This window comes from Brachypodium distachyon, chromosome 2 (assembly GCF_000005505.3).
Source record: "Brachypodium distachyon strain Bd21 chromosome 2, Brachypodium_distachyon_v3.0, whole genome shotgun sequence".
Classification (NCBI taxonomy): Eukaryota; Viridiplantae; Streptophyta; class Magnoliopsida; order Poales; family Poaceae; genus Brachypodium; species Brachypodium distachyon.
In genome coordinates, this window is record NC_016132.3 from 3,012,788 (window position 1) to 3,028,688 (window position 15,901).

At 41.2% G+C, this 15,901-nt stretch overlaps 1 protein-coding gene across 3 annotated transcripts; it reads right to left on the reverse strand.

The window, feature by feature from the left end:
* Nucleotides 1-363: 363 nt before the first annotated feature.
* LOC100837770 (protein RST1) lies at nt 364-15,824 on the reverse strand. 3 transcript variants are annotated; one of them, XM_014899480.2, is made up of 24 exons: nt 15,089-15,822; nt 14,618-14,701; nt 12,265-12,541; nt 10,861-11,111; nt 9,944-10,118; nt 9,653-9,840; nt 8,952-9,052; nt 8,356-8,431; nt 7,936-8,067; nt 7,772-7,853; nt 7,539-7,611; nt 7,289-7,457; nt 6,943-7,073; nt 6,778-6,866; nt 6,510-6,595; nt 6,198-6,410; nt 5,542-5,619; nt 4,637-4,819; nt 3,283-4,134; nt 2,910-3,206; nt 1,554-2,192; nt 1,289-1,436; nt 1,060-1,181; nt 364-944 (listed from the first exon to the last, which is right to left on the reverse strand). In XM_014899480.2, exons 1-24 carry the CDS (start codon nt 15,767-15,769, stop codon nt 573-575), a joined length of 5,499 nt encoding a protein of 1,832 aa, XP_014754966.1. In that variant the 5' UTR covers nt 15,770-15,822; the 3' UTR covers nt 364-572. The 3 variants fall into 3 exon arrangements, 2 of the variants coding, with proteins under 2 accessions (XP_014754966.1, XP_014754965.1); XM_014899479.2 differs by having other exon boundaries at nt 9,653-9,843; XR_002963738.1 differs by lacking the exon at nt 364-944 and having other exon boundaries at nt 1,124-1,181; nt 1,525-2,192; nt 9,653-9,843; nt 15,089-15,824.
* Between the last annotated feature and the right edge of the window lie 77 nt (nt 15,825-15,901).

Below are 15,901 nucleotides of genomic sequence, written 5' to 3' on the forward strand. Positions count from 1 at the left end.
AGATGTACTTATCTGGTGATCCACGCTACATTGAGAAACCGATGGAAGGTATCTTCAAATAAGGCATAGGTGTGAGACCCCGTCTGGTTCTGACTCAAAAACACAAGGTTCGCTCCCTGCATGAACCATACCAATGCGAGCACATTTAGAGAAGCAAATTTCAGAAGCATATATGAAGGGCAGGACAAATGATATATTATGAAAAGATTCACCTCTAATGTGATTCAGGTTATCGTACACCATGCCTCTTCCATCTCAAGCTGAGGCCTGTGATGACTCCCATTTTTTTCAGCACTCTGCTCTCTCAAATTGTTGGGCGCTGAGAAACTGTGGTGGTGCCAAGATATCTTGCGTGCTATCAAATTTGTGTAACACAATAATTTTAATCTCTGGCTATCTTCAATCAAATCAAGTAACACTAACAATCATCATTTTTTTGCCTAGGATGACATTGCTAAGCTAAATTATGTACAAAAAAGGGCTACATCATCAGTTGAAACAACAACAAGAAATATGTGTTTTAGGCAAATATGCTATCATGCATGCAAAACATAAAAAATGATAATCAGTTCTTATGATCCTGATAGTGCTTCCAGATTTGCAAGCTTTAGCTGCTTATCTACAGCCAAGTGATCTTCCACCGCAATGCAAGTAGAGCGCAGCATGTTCACAAGAAAACTTATGTTCTCAGCTTCACTTCCATGAATATGATCATGGCAAGGAAGGGCCTCTCCACGAGTCAATTTTTCTGCCCAAGTGTAGATGCGAGTGGTCAACAACCACAGCTTATCAGCGACAGAGTTTCTAAGATCATCCCAAATGCTGCTGGAGAGAAAGGAAGGCAGGGTGACTGGCAAATCACTCAGCACATTTGTTGGATTAACAATGAGAAGTGGCATATAGATGCAGCAGCTACCACATAGCAGGCTAACAAAACGCAGTGCCTGAAATATTACAACAAGGAGATATGTAAGGCACGTGTGAGCCTCTGAGGGTAAGCAATGCATCTTCATGTTTGCAGTCGAGCACTGTAAGGACACATTTCAACTGAACAATTACCGTGGAGGGATGAGCTGTAACACAGCTGATATCTAATGCATCCAGAAGCCACTGTTTCTTTATACCATTGTCAGCAGAGTATACAGCTGCAGCAACCTCAACAAGTACGTTCCACCAGAGACCTGAAACAATATGCGTTACCTTCCTGAAACAATATAAAGTTCGCTCGTAGATATGGGAGCAGGTTTTGAAACACAAGTCAAAGCTGAGGGATGGAGTTGCCAGTTACCATCAGCTTTTGTACTCAATATGGTAGTCTTTATGTTCCCAAGCTCATGTGCAGAAACACAACCGGTAGAACACAACCTTGCTCTGATGATAATTTTCTTGGCCACATCAACATGTCCACCTTCACTCAAGGATGTGGTATTGTGCACCTGAAAATAAAGGTGAACATGACGTTGAGAGATATAAATAATATGGAAATATAGAGCTTGCCAAAACAAATAATTCATGCAGAAGTACTTGTGATTTGTGAAGGCAAACTGAAGCACCTGCAGCATATCACCCAGCCAACTTTTCTGAGCAGCACCAAGACACTTGATAGCAGCAGACCACTCATCCACGAATTCAGGTTGGCCATCTTTACAGAGACTCAAGAGAGATAGCAAGCATTCGATGCCTTTTTTAATATAAGAGAAACTACCAGACTCTTCAGAAACCACCTCCACCAGGCACTTGCGAATGCCTTTCCAGAACGACAATCTTAACAAACTTCTCTGCTCAGAGGAGTAATCCAAGTATGACGATGTGGGGGAACAGAAGTAGTCGGTTAAATCAACAAAGAGTTTTTCCAATCTTGATTCAGAGAAGAGCTTCAATAGGTGTGACAAATATTGAAGCAAAACAGACTGAGCATTTATTTCTAATCTCCTGAATCTGGGTAGGTCTGTCAGATCATCCAAAAATTGCAGAAGGGGACTGAGATGATCAGCATGAGCTAAAGAAAAATATAGGCATTCTTCCCTTAATAATTTAGGATCTCGATGATTAGTTGACCTATGAGGAATATGTGCCTCAACTTTCATGCACCGCCGTACAATAGCCCCCCAATCTATAGTTGGCAATCTAGGAGCTTTAGAGAGGCATTTCACAACTGTTGTAATAGTACTTACTGGCACCATATCATCAAGCTGTAGTAAAATGAGCAAAAATCAATCAAAAATCATATTGAAACAAGAATTGCTTGTAACTCCACAGCCCTATAAGCAGCAAGATGTTTGGCGCATAACAACAAACTGTGAACTTGCATTGCTAGAATACTATCCATGCACCATGACCCAAATTATCTGCCAGGTTCAAAATTTGATATCCAGTAACCAAAACTATCATCTATAATGTAGAAGAGCGTATGTATTACAACTTTGCATCAAATTCAAGAACAAATTAATACTAGATATGCATGCGCATGAAGAGAAATGCAATACCACTTGTATGCATGCATGAGTTGCCAACTATCCCAGCAGTCAAATGTGCCGCAAGATTGGCCACTAATAGGGACATATATCACCATATTCGTCCACAGCATCAGCAGAGACAAAAAGAAAAACGCACTCAGGTGTTGGGAGAAAAAAAAAAGGAGAACTAGAATACTACAGTGCTCGTAAAGCTCCTACTGTGCTTCGTCGTTTCAAGGTGTACATTTATGTTTATTTCACATGACCAGCTTGTGTTTTTCCAATGCATATCTTAGCATATGAAATGCACATATTAGCATAAGTAAACTGCAAAGTTGAATAAAATGCACTCTATTTCTAGAATGTTTTCTGTAACAAATTTACAACATAAAACTCTGGTTTTAACAAACAGGAGCTCTAAGTCATTCTCTTCAAGAAAAATTCAGATCAAACCTTTTCGAAGTTAAGGTCCCTCAACCAGAGACTTAAGTTCCAAACTAAGCTTTCAGCAGAAAAACTGATTGATTGACTGGAATCAATGGGATTTCTTTGGGAGTAATCGTCATCATGAAGATTCTGATTCTTTTGTAACCACCTGCTTCTTAGAAATGATATAGCCCATGCAGCATAGTTTTGTATGTTATTATCCTCAGCGTCCTTGGCAAGAAGAAATATTTCATGAATCATTGATGTCGAAAGAGTCTCGCCAGCAGGACTTGTGAGCACAGGACCTCGCACCAAAGAAGACTCCTGTGCCCATAGAGAGACAGATTATTATAACAGTTACAGACAAGTCAATAGTTAGAGAATGCGGACGAGGAGAGACCTTCTCATGATTTATCTGCGGATTTATGGATGGCCAACACATCCCAGTGAGGTCTCCAGCAGCTGCACCAAAAGCGTTGACAGCACCAAACATGCCCCCTAAATGGACAAGAGGAGGATACGGATGGGTGTATATATGTTTAAGAGTGTCAAGAAATGTTTTCACATCAGTAAATTTCATAGGATGAACTCCATCATTCAATATGCAAGACAAGAAAGATCCAGCACCAATACAGATAGCCATCAACAAACTCTGGAAGATTGTTCCAGATTTCTTGAGGTTCAGGAGTTCATTAGCTAAAGAAGTGTAGCGATTGAACAGAGCATCCAAATCATCATTCAGTAACTCCACTCTCTGGCAAAATGCTATGACAGAAGGAAGAGCAAGACAAGAGCCCATACACAGTGATACTGAATTTGTTTCATCAAATAATACTGAGCTTGAATCAACAACTGGTATCCATGATATCAATATATTCTTGACTTCAACAACAGCTTCATAAGCTCCAAGCCTATATAAAGCAACAACTGAGTTTCCCAGACCAAGAACAAGTCCTGCAATAGCCCAAGGATCATCATCGAAGCTATCATAATTTTCTCCCATCCCTTCTGAGACTATTCCACAAATACTTAGTTTCTTGAGAGAATAAAATGAGGATGGACATAGCGTAACTAATGAAGTAGTCAGTGTGTGAAGAATTTCTTCAACTGATGCACGTTCATTGATTTTTGTAGCTGCTTCCAATTCTGAATCAGCTGCACTATCTGCTCTGGTTAAAAGACCTTGGCAAGCATAACCTAATCCCAGTCCACAAGCTCCTTTTACAAGACAACGATCAGTTTTTGAGATAACCTGGATGTAAAAGGGCATAGGACTTGATGAGAAACTAATAATGGAATAATTTGAAGTTGAACGTATCCTTGTTATAGAAAAAAGCATATAGAAAAACGCATGCCAAAAAGAACTGCCATCAACCACGGAAAGTGGGAGGATGAACATCCGGAATGAACATCTACTAGACATTGTTTGCTGCATGAAGCAAGGCATCATACACTCCTAACAATACAGTAAAGCTGGCTAGTTTTCATAATAAAAGCTATGCATGTAGGCTAGTATCAGGCACCAAGCAGTCTGTCACTTCAATACCTGTCAACTTGGTGCATCTATGGCTCTCATGTTATGGAATTCTTGTATGGGATGCAAGTGACATACATGTTTATAACACTGAATGTGTGTGCCTAGAGTGCTAGTGAGCATAAGACAAGACATTTCAGATATCTAGTTCACACTATCAAAAAATGAATAACGAAACTAGTCCAAAAATTTAACTGTCAAGGAGATGAATATCATGTACCTCAAAGAGTGCACTGATAACCTGAAACTTGCTCTTTTTGTCCGTGGGATGAAAACAATTGAATATTAGCCCCAGAGAGATAGCTGCAGACCACTGTTGGTGCTCATGCTCATATTGGAGTAACCACTCCAAAAGAAAATCAGATGCAGATGATACTACTAGATGGGCAGTTGGAGGAATAACCTGCCAATAAATAAATATGATGAGAAGAATTATATCAAAATCGAAATCACCAGCAACACACCCGAACAACCATAGAAATATAGGCTGTATTAATCAGTGGTAAAATGCTAAAAGTGACCAATATTAGTTATTTCTGTGTGTTCTAGGCACTTCTAGAGTTATGTTTCTTTACAGATTTAGCACTGCAACTCAAGCGTACGTTTAGCTGAGATGTGAATGCTAAAGATATCAAAATCAGTTCACATACTGCTAGAGGACCAAATGAACAATCCAAATTAGGACATGAAGGTATTAGAGTGAAGATTCTGGTTCTGTTTCATCACAGAATAACGTAAAATTAATCAGAATAAGGAGTCACCATGAGTACGAGTCACGGATACACCGTAAAACCTATGGGCTTTGACATCTGTAAATACCACAGGCTTTTTTATAATTTTCTGATAAAAGAAATATGTAGACAGATAAAGTTAAAGACTTGGCCAAAAGAGCCCCAGGTTTGTTCCTCCAAAAAAATAACTTCACAGGTAAAACCCTTGATCCACGAGTGGTAACTGTATTCTATATTTGAGACGCGAGGTACAGTACATCCTAAATTCAACTGGCTAGATGAAGTTTAAGGAGACCATTAAAAAACATATGGCACTAAAAGCATAAGTACATTAATATCGAAATCATAAACATTATATTTTAGAATGAAAAAAATGATAAAAAAAAAAACTTACCATGCACAGCGCTCCAATTGCAAGAATAATGTTAACAGCAACTCTAGGATTAGATACAGGAACACACTTGCACAGAATCTGCAATCGTAATCAGGAAAACTTAAGGAAAAAGTGACCATTAACATGCTAAGCAAGCTACTTTGTTCATGAAAGTGCAAGGAAGAAAAAGAAGATAACAAGACGGGCTAATCTGCAATCACAATCAGGAAAACTTAAGGAAAAAGCGACCATTAACAAGGTAAGGAAGCTCTTTGTTCATGAAAAAGAGGATAGCAAGATGGGCTGATGGACACGCGTGTGATAGAAAACCCTGATAATTAACACCTAAATGAACCAAATCATACTAGGCCTATGTGAAGGAAAGAAATCCAGCAGCATATGGGTTACTATCAAGTCAGCATAATATAAATTATAATTCAAGTCTAGATTATTTGAGTAAGCACCCGTAATAACAGCTACTGATGTACCTAAAAAAACTGTATAGATACATCGAGGAAGTTGGTAAACAAAATCCAAAATACATGGTTATTTTTGTTTGCACCAGATGCTTATCATCACAACTGGCCTTATTAGCATTTGTTGCAAGTTTTAGATTAGGTTTTCTAGAACAACGGAATCTATTAAATGAATGAATAAGTTAAGATCTATGTACACACCTTAAATATATCGTTAGCTGCTTTTAAAGGTTTGTTCAACTTCGAAGATTCTTTGATGTCAAGCAAAGCTACAACTGCCTGCATCCAATGGGAAACAAATGATTTCCACGAATGCAACGCAAGAAGAGCTACCATTATGTTTCTTGATATATAAATAGACTCAGCCATCTCCACTAATGCTTGCTCATACGCAGCATGCAACCTAGGTAAATCCTGTAAATGGAAGTATAATATAACAGGTTAATTAGAACATACGAAGAATACATGTTTTGACGATTACAGATAAAAACATGCAACTTCACAAATTACTACCTTAGATTTCCCTTCATGAAGGATATCCTCTGGGAAAAATTTGATGGTTAAAAGGGCTGCACCAGGCAACTTATGATGTGCCGTTTCTATACTTTGAAAAGTTTAGTTAAATAAAAGCTCAAGCTGAAGTCAGAATTAAACATCTATGTGTGTTTCAGATTGAAGATGAGAAAAGGACAAGTATTTTAAGCAAGATGGTTAAGTGGACAAAATATCAGGCACTCTGTAACTTATAGAAGATTAATCCATATGGATCCGACAAGCATACCTTTAAACACAGCTTGAGGGAGAAGGTCCAATAGCTTCTCAAATTTGTGAACTGTTGTCCTCTTATCTGTAGTCATCCTACGGCGATTTCTGGATGTGTACAGAAAATCTCAGTTTAGGATGTCCATAAGCATCTGAACTTAGTCCATATGGAAAAAATACTGACATGTGCTCAAATCGGATAATCTCAGCTTGAAAGTTCTCCATGGCTCCGAGAACTTCTAGATTGTGTTCATTAGTGAAGCACTCATAGTTTCTTCTCCAGAAATCAGGAACAGCATCTTGAATAAGTGAGACCTGAAAATACTAACTGTTTTTTAAAAGAACATAAAACTCTGCACGGTTATTGTACGAGTGCATAACACGCATGGAAACATAACCAAGAGGAATGTGCAAAATACCAATTGTTAAGAATGATTCAGCGAAGTTTGCAAAAACACGAAATATAAGTTCTGATTAAAATGTTGCAAGTATGTAGATGCAGACAATAGTACAACAGAGTGCAGCATAACCTTGTACTGGGACAAGGAGTGAAAAGCAGTTCCTCTTGCTTTAATCCAAAGACGGTCAGCATTACTTTTCTTATATGTAGCAATGCACCATAATATTTGTATCAAGTTCTTTGATGTTTCATAATATGCTTCAGCATCCATGGCTCCCCACCTCAACAGAATACATAAGCTGGAAAAGGAACAAGTAGAGAAAGTAAGACCAAACCAGTGTGCACATTTGCATGAAATGCAACATTCTCAGTGAGCTTACCCATGTGAAACTGTGGGGTCAATTGAATAATCTAGCAGCTCCTTTGATATAACTTTCCAGGCAGTATAGAAATCTGCATATATATATGAGCTCCTCACATCAGAAACGAAGCTAAGAAGACATGACTTATTAAGTTTTCATAGGACACTCTTTACTGGTTTTAAGAGGAAATGACTTCATATAACAACATCATACTTCGAACAGACCAACAATGGAATTGGAGTTCAACTTACCTACCACGTCTGCCTCACAGAGATAGGAGAGGCTTTCCAGGCCAAGAGCTTGAACTACAGAATCACGGCTCTCAATACAAGACTACAAGGGAAGTGTTAGACAGCAGACCAAGTCAAGAAAACAAGCATACACGGTGAGCAAAAAAACGCAACATAAAACACACCGAGACAGATAATATGAGATCGACGCCTCTATCTGGGTTCTGCTTGCAAACATCACGCACTGATGCAGCAATACTTGTAAAAACTTCTCTGTTAGTATTGAAATTAGACACTGCTTCAGAATCAAGGATTCCCTAATTGAAAAATCAAAAGTTAGTAACAATGTTGTTGTAGTAATCCAAGGAAATCACAAATCGATAAACTTCAAATAATCATACCAATGACATGCATATCTTCATGAACATTACATGAAACTTTGCTTAAAATTCAACCATAAACCTCATTACAAACTATGATGGTAAATGAGAAACATATGTTGAATACTTATGAACCACATTTTGGAAACCAAGTGAAAGAGGGTGTGAAAGCTCTTCATAATGGCAAAATAAGACTCTAATATTCAAGTCAAGGTGTCTTCTTACTTGTAAGTTTGGAAATGCCCAATCTGTGATAATCCATATCTTGCAAAGCAATCGAACAGCAAAAGCATATAGAACCCTGCAGGATACCAAAAGAAAAGAATAGCATCTAATAAGAAAAAATTCTTTATGTAGAAAAAAAAAACTAGAGTAAATTGCACCACTAGTCACTTGTAGCGTGGGAACACTTTAGTCCACAAACTTACAAACCCTTCAACCAAGTCCATAAAATTGTTTTGCGGGAACGCTTTAGTCCAAAGTGTACCAACAAGCATGTTTCTGCCAGCATAGCACACAGACTTGGCACAGGGGCTCATTTAGTTGTTTCCTTGATCCTCAAGTTGGTTGTAAGCCGGCTATACAATGTCCCTCTCTACCTACCTACTGCTGATTGGCATCTTGGCAGGAAGGAAGCGAGGTCCTGGACCTCACCCTCCTGTTGAACACTCCTATAACCTAAGATGCAATCCAGGCCCTCTTGATTCTCTAGGACGTGACAAACCAACACGCTAATTCATGCAAATAAGATAAATTAACTGAAAACTTGAGTTGAGCTAAGTGATGTTGAAAGAAATTGGAGAAGGAATCGAGATACTTACGATTTTGCATCCTTTTTAAGCAATGGTGATATCAGTTGCAGAGCCAGTGGAAGCACAAAACCATGTGTAGCAAGTGATGGCAGTGACTCTAGCAAACTGAGCTGCAAATGATAAGGGAAAGGAGATATGTCAAGTATTTTCCTCTATTTGCAGAATTGCAGTTTTCCTGATTATGAGATACCGATCTGAACCAAGGTTTACATCGGGGTAACTACTGTGCAGAAGATGGTAAGATGCCATGCCAGATAGTTGGACTGGACGGGGGTGGCCTTACTGTATGGAAACTAATTCAGAAACAGTCCCTACCTGTAGGAAACTAAACTATTACATCAAATATATCCAAGTAAGTTATTAATTATTCCTCTCTAATTGAACTATTCTTGCAGCAGCCAGCCCACAGAACAATGCTACACAGTAGCTACAGCAACCTAGGAACAATATGTCGTTGCTACAGTGCCAGACACTGCCCCTACATTAAGGACACTACTTCTCACTCTCTTTGCAGATTGATGTCCAGATTATATGGTTTTTACAACTGTGGCTTCCACATTTGCATGACATAGATCTATGTCAATCTAGAGTCCATAGGATTCCCAATGCTGCATCTAACTTGAAGTCCATTTTGATGTTTATTTCATGACTTCGTGTCTCCTCACTCACAGCACACAAATACAGGACAAAGATGATCTTAAAGTACTCACCAAGCTATTCGTTGAGAAGTTACCATTGCTGTACAGAATCTTGCAATAGAAGAGGATAACCACCAGCGATGGCATTCCCAGTTTCGGATCTGAAGCGCCAAGAATACCCAAGGACTGAGCAGCAGAAGTACCAAGTTTTGGATGCATCACCAAAACTGATACTACAGAACTTACAAGCGATGATATTGCTACTGCAAGTAATTAGATGGAGTGAATTCTGTATCTGTTTTAAGGATTACGTAATGCGAAAAGACAAGGCGGCATATAAAAAGTACAGGTACATTCATCCACCTGATGACATCGTCTTTGAAGATGAGCCATCCAATGTAAGCTTTTCTTTGCCAAGGACTGACAGATACTCCTTTATTTGGTCTGTCCAGCAGTTAGCTTCCGAATAGTACCCAGAAGACTCAGGCAACCCCTTGCTAATTGCATACTTCGTATAAAAGAAACCTGATGAAGATGACTGCAACAGGAAAGCAGAAATAGTAGAAAAACATATATGAGGTACAAGCACATAGTGGACCAGCTACAAAGTCAAAGCAGCATTTCTGGGGAGAGAAGTTGAGTGCATAAGGAGCAACAATGGTTAGACCTATATCCACAGTTCCACACAATAACATCGTTTTCTCTCATCTAGATTTTGACACAGGATCAGAAAGCACCAATATAGATGTGTACTCGTGTAAATAATATAAAAGAATCAAAATAGGTTGGACGCTGATATGAATTTAGCAGTTATCCGACATTTAGCATAAACATGTAAAACATAAATTCAGTGTAGTAGATGTACTGAGTAAACTGTTATGCTGATCCAAGTTTGACTAATCGCACTGGGCTCTAGGAATACCTTCAAAAAATTCTCATCATATACTATATCCATATCTATGTATGTGGTAACTGGTAAGGTAATGACTGATAACTACTTCGGGTGTTGCCAGATATGCTTGTAAAGTATCAATGTTATAAAACCTTCATTACAGCCATATATGCATAAAAGTAAAGCTCTATGATGCCACATCAGCAGCTGCAATTGCTGCAGACGCAAAATGTTGCATTACCACCTTCTGGTAATTCAGATTTCAGTTTTGACTTTTAACAGTTCAAACCACTCAATGTGCAGAAGAAACAGAAAGGTAACGGTCATTTACATCTCTCTACTTGGTGCTTTACATTAAAAAAAAGAAGGGGGGAGGGGCAAAAATCACCTGAAACCATAGATGATGTACAAGTTTAGGAAGGATACAGGTAGGTTTGCTTATATGGTAAAACAAGGAAATGTCTTGTTGCTCCGATGAACGAGAAGTGGGTAACTCTGGAACAAGCAAACTAAATCTTGACAAGACATGCGATGCCACTGCTTTGACAGATCTCGATGGAGAAATAACAAGGTTGATGACTGGCAGAGCACAGAGAAGCCCCTCGCTGAAGTGATTTACTGCTTCATTCGTTTCGAGCGCTGCAACCATACACATCAGATAATATGAGGAGCATTCATGACAGTGTCACAATGTGTGATCGAAAAGAAGGCCGCTTGACTGTGTAACTGAAGAAAATGGATATAAAAGATTTCTACTTCCTCCGATCCATAATAAGTGTCGCTCATTTAGTACAAAGTTGTACTAAAACAGCGACACTTATTAAGGATCGGAGGGAGTAAATTGCAGTTTGCACCAGCTAATTCGACACCCATTGTGCGAAAGAACAGGGACCACAATTATCTACGAAAGGCATCTTAGTTAACCGCATGTCTCATGACCTTGTAACAGTAAAGTTCGAGCATTGCACTAGCCCTTAGGGAAGCTAACTGTGTAGCCGATGAGCTAGCTAGTTGAGCCAGGCAATCTCCAGCCAAGTTGTGGATGGATGATCCGCTGAAGTTTTCGATGCCTCTTTTGGTGCATGATGTAACTATCATTTGATTAATACAAGGTCACTTTTACGGTCAAGAAAAAAGATTTAAGTAGATCTGTTACCAAAATATTTTTATAATTAGTTTTACAGTAATATTTTTTACTACCATTTCAGATTTTCCAGTCCCTTGTTCCAAGTTTGAGCAATGTTTTCTGCATGGGCATATATTAGTAAAAACTATAAAAATACTACTGTACAATATTGATGTACTTCTGACCACTGATACGCTAGTATATATTTTGTGGCCAATCTAGATAGATTTTATCAGATTAATGTCAGACTAAAGAATATGCTGCAAATCATTTCCATCGGGAGTATTACATGCACAAAGTGCACACTTAAGATTTATCAATTTTAATACTGAGAAGCTAATACCGTTCAAGCTTTCCATAATCCATGGTACCAATTTACTTCCGATTCTAAGTTTCTAACTACTCCCTCCGATCCATAATAAGTGTCTCAGATTTTGTACTAACTTAGTACAAAATTGTACTAAGTCTGAGACACTTATTATGGATCGGAGGGAGTACTTGGAAAGTCTTGTATATCAAGTACAAAAAGGTTATTCATAAGAGACAAAAATATAGTAGTTTAGGATAAACCCGAGCAAGTATTGTTTGCAACGATATGAAAGAAAACAAAATTAAAATTTGTATGTTGTGCATGAGAAAAGGTGTTTTGTAATTTTAGGAATGTACCATTTTCAAGTCTCCACTCAATCAAAAAGGCCAGAAGTTTCAATCCAGCCAGTTGCTCATGTTCAAACTCCAGCCCACTGAGAATGCAAGAAAGAGAACTGAGGACAGCAGAAATTTCGGGCAGATAGCATAAACCAAGGTCCTTTTGCACCACAAACAAATATTTTGATAACCCAAGAACTCCACAGGCCATTCCAACAAGTTGGTGATGAAGTGAGCATTGTGACAGAAGTGTTTCTATCAATTCCACACTACTTGCTTGGGCATCATAGGATGGCTGTTCAAAGGAGCAAGTTATAGCACATGTATGATGCATTATTGATAAAGCAATTATATAGTTATATAAGCATTTGAACCGAAGAAACTGTATGAAAGAAAAAGCACGTGATAACTAACTGATCAGTGGCCTACCTGACTACCTACCTCTTATGCCATCAATGAATGATAAAAAATCAAGGATGCTCATGTGTCAGTTCAATCTGGTAATAACAACTACTCCGATCCATAATAAGTGTCTCAGACTTAGTACAAGATCCATAATAAGTGTCTCAGACTTAGTACAACTTTGTACTAAATCTGAGACACTAATTATGGATCGGAGGGAGTATTAAGTTCAGATATTAAATTCAGAGAAGCATACAAGTGAAAGTTTAAGAGTAAAATACACCAGTAGTCCATAAGTTCAGAGCAAACGAACAGTTTAGCCCACGAACTCAAAACACACACACATAAGTCCCTAAACTTGGGTTAGTGATACAGGATGGTCCAAAAATGGTTCAGGAAGGCTACAAACGGACACGTGCCGCCACGTGGGACTATCCCTGTACCGTGTCTTGTAGCTAGGTTTTCTCGAGGGCTTTTTTGCAAATTCGACGATGAGGAGTTCTTGGTCAGAACCAGCAGCAGAGGGCGGCCGTGGAAAAAAAACGTGAAGCAGACTTGAGTGTTCCTACTCAAGTCACACCGCGCCACCAGCTGCTTGGCGCTGCTTTTAGGCATAGGGTGGCCGACGGCAGGGGCGGAGCCAGCCGATTCATTAAGCCGGGGAAAAGTATAGTTGTAGCTAAAATGTTTAAAGTTTGCGCATATAAGATGCCTGGCTAAGTCTTCAGTCCTTCGTAGGCACTCAACGGAGATTGCTGGCGCAACTGCCCAGGGTGGCCGGGTGCTGGCTCCGCCAGTGGCCGACGGACGCAACGAGGCCGATGCCGGCACGGTGGTCGCGGCGGGCGAGAGCCCAGTGCTGTGCTCCTGCTTTTACGCATTCATCAAGGCCTTCATCGTCCTCTCCATGCTCCTCCTCGCAGTCAAGCTGGACGCGCGTTTCAATGGCTGGGATCTTGCCCCCTCCGACCTGTCCCTCCCCATCATCGGCATCAACCCTCTCTATATATGGATCTTGGCTGCACTTCTGTGCTGCCTACCTCACGCCGCTGCTCCAGTTCCTCACCGAGGTGTGAATCGTGCTCTTAATAATCCAGAGTGCTGACTTGCCATCATCATCTATTCGCTTCCTCGATCGCCTCGTCAACATCATCGAGAGAGACAGAGCAGAGCGCGCGCGCACACACAGAGATAATGCGGACCCAAACCGTTTCTCTCCTCAACTTCTCTGTCAAATTTGCAAAAAAGCCCTGAGAAAACCTAGGTACAAACCGTGGTCCAGGGGTAGTCCGACGTGGCGGCCAAGTGTCCGGTTTTTGCCTTTCTGAACCGTTTTTGGACTAATTTGTATCATTAACCCACGGTTAGGGATTTATGTGTGCTTTTTTTAGTTCGTGGCCTAAACTGTTCATTTGCTCCAAGTTTATGGACAACTGGTGTATTTTACTCAAAGTTTGATTTGAAGCTCCAAAAAGAACAATTGTTTGAAGTTCTCCAAAAAGAACATTCGTACCAATCCATTTTGGTAGTGTTGTCAGTACAACAAAAGTGCGGCATCATACCAGTCAGTATCTAGGCTGTACAACATTCAGTAAGTATAAATGAAGCCTGGAATTGGAAAAGTGAGAAAGTTCATGAAGGCAACTTCATAACTGGGGGGTATCCTCCTTTTCAAAAGAAAAGAAAAATTAGGGGAGGTGGTGATTTTTTGTGAAAGAGCAGTATTCCACTAGCGATCACATAATATATAAAATTAGCTCTCCATCAATTTATATAGATCTTAGGTTCCAGTAAACAGAAGCTTCATAAAGAGCAGACGCAAACTGTTTGATACTGACTCAAGAAGCATAGTCCAGCAATACGAATTACCTGAGTATCTAATCATAACAAACATGACTGCATCTTAAAATATGAATAAGTGAGGAACATAACTATTTACACAAATTAAGCAAATAGCAGAGAGCAGTACCCTTTGAGCATGAGCCAACTTTCTCAACAATATCACATAAGCATCCACTAAGCTCTCCACAGAACTAAGCCAGAGCCGCGCTTCCTGAAGAAAAGGACAAGCAGGCACAGGTAAGCTCATGGTAAACGAATTTCCCCTTAAGGCTTTGACGGTTAGAAAATACACTACCAAACACAATCCTAGTTATGCACTATGAGCTGCATGAACTTCCATGTTTTTTCCCTGCAATGTGCTCTATCGACTGAGCCCAACTAAACAACAGCACAATCATCCATGGGAACAGAGACCGGGTCACACCCACGACTTCTTGCACACCACAGCCGTCCTAAACAGGACTGCTCAAACACAAACCAATGCAAAACGGCTGAGCTGCTGCTTATGTGCACTGGATACCTCACAGCATTGCCACCAATTGCATCACCCAGAGCAGTGAATGCAAGCATCGATGAGAGAATGGACCAAAACGCATACCTCTCCATCCCCGCGGCCAAAATGCAGCAAGCTCTCGCCGAGCAATTTCAGCACCGGGACCGCATCATAAGAATTTGCCGCTGGGGTGGCCGCCGCAGCGGCCAGCGCGCCGATCAAATCCCTGGCAAACGCGGCGTCCCCTTTCCTCACCACGGCGAACATCACGAACGGCCTCAGGAACCCCACCACCCCGTGGACCCCCTCGGCGACCATCCTGGCCGCCTGCCGCGACAGCTCCGCGCGAGCGCCGTCAGCCCCCGACGCGAGAGCCTGGACGAAGGGGTGGTTGTAGGGAGCGAAGCGTGAGCCGGCGGGGCCAGAGCGGAGGACGCAGGAAACTACCGCGGCGACGGCCTTGACGAGGCACGCGGCGAGGCGGGGAGACGGGGAGGCGGACAGGGGCGCGAGGAGGAACGGGAGGGCGTGGTCAGGGGCGAGGAGGTCGGCGCGGGAGGCGGCGAGGCGGGCGAGCGACGCGGAGGCGTGGGCGGCGACGGCGGCGTGGGGCGAGGCGAGGAGGGAGGAGATGCCGTCGTGGGCGGCGGCGGGGAGGGGCGGGGGCAGCGTGAGGAGGTGGCGGAAGAAGGCCGCGACGGCGTGGCGCTGCAGGGTGGGGTCCGGGACGCGGGTGCGGTCTACGAGGCGGGAGAAGGCCGCGGCGCCGGACGAGGAGGAGGCCATGGCGATGCGGTGGCCGGAGTCGAAGATGGCCGTGGACTGCAGGAAGACAAGGGGGCTACTAGCTCTTTTTTCAGAGAGAGGTAGGGGTTTGTACTCTAACCAAAAGCTACTGCTAGGCCCATCAAGTTGTCG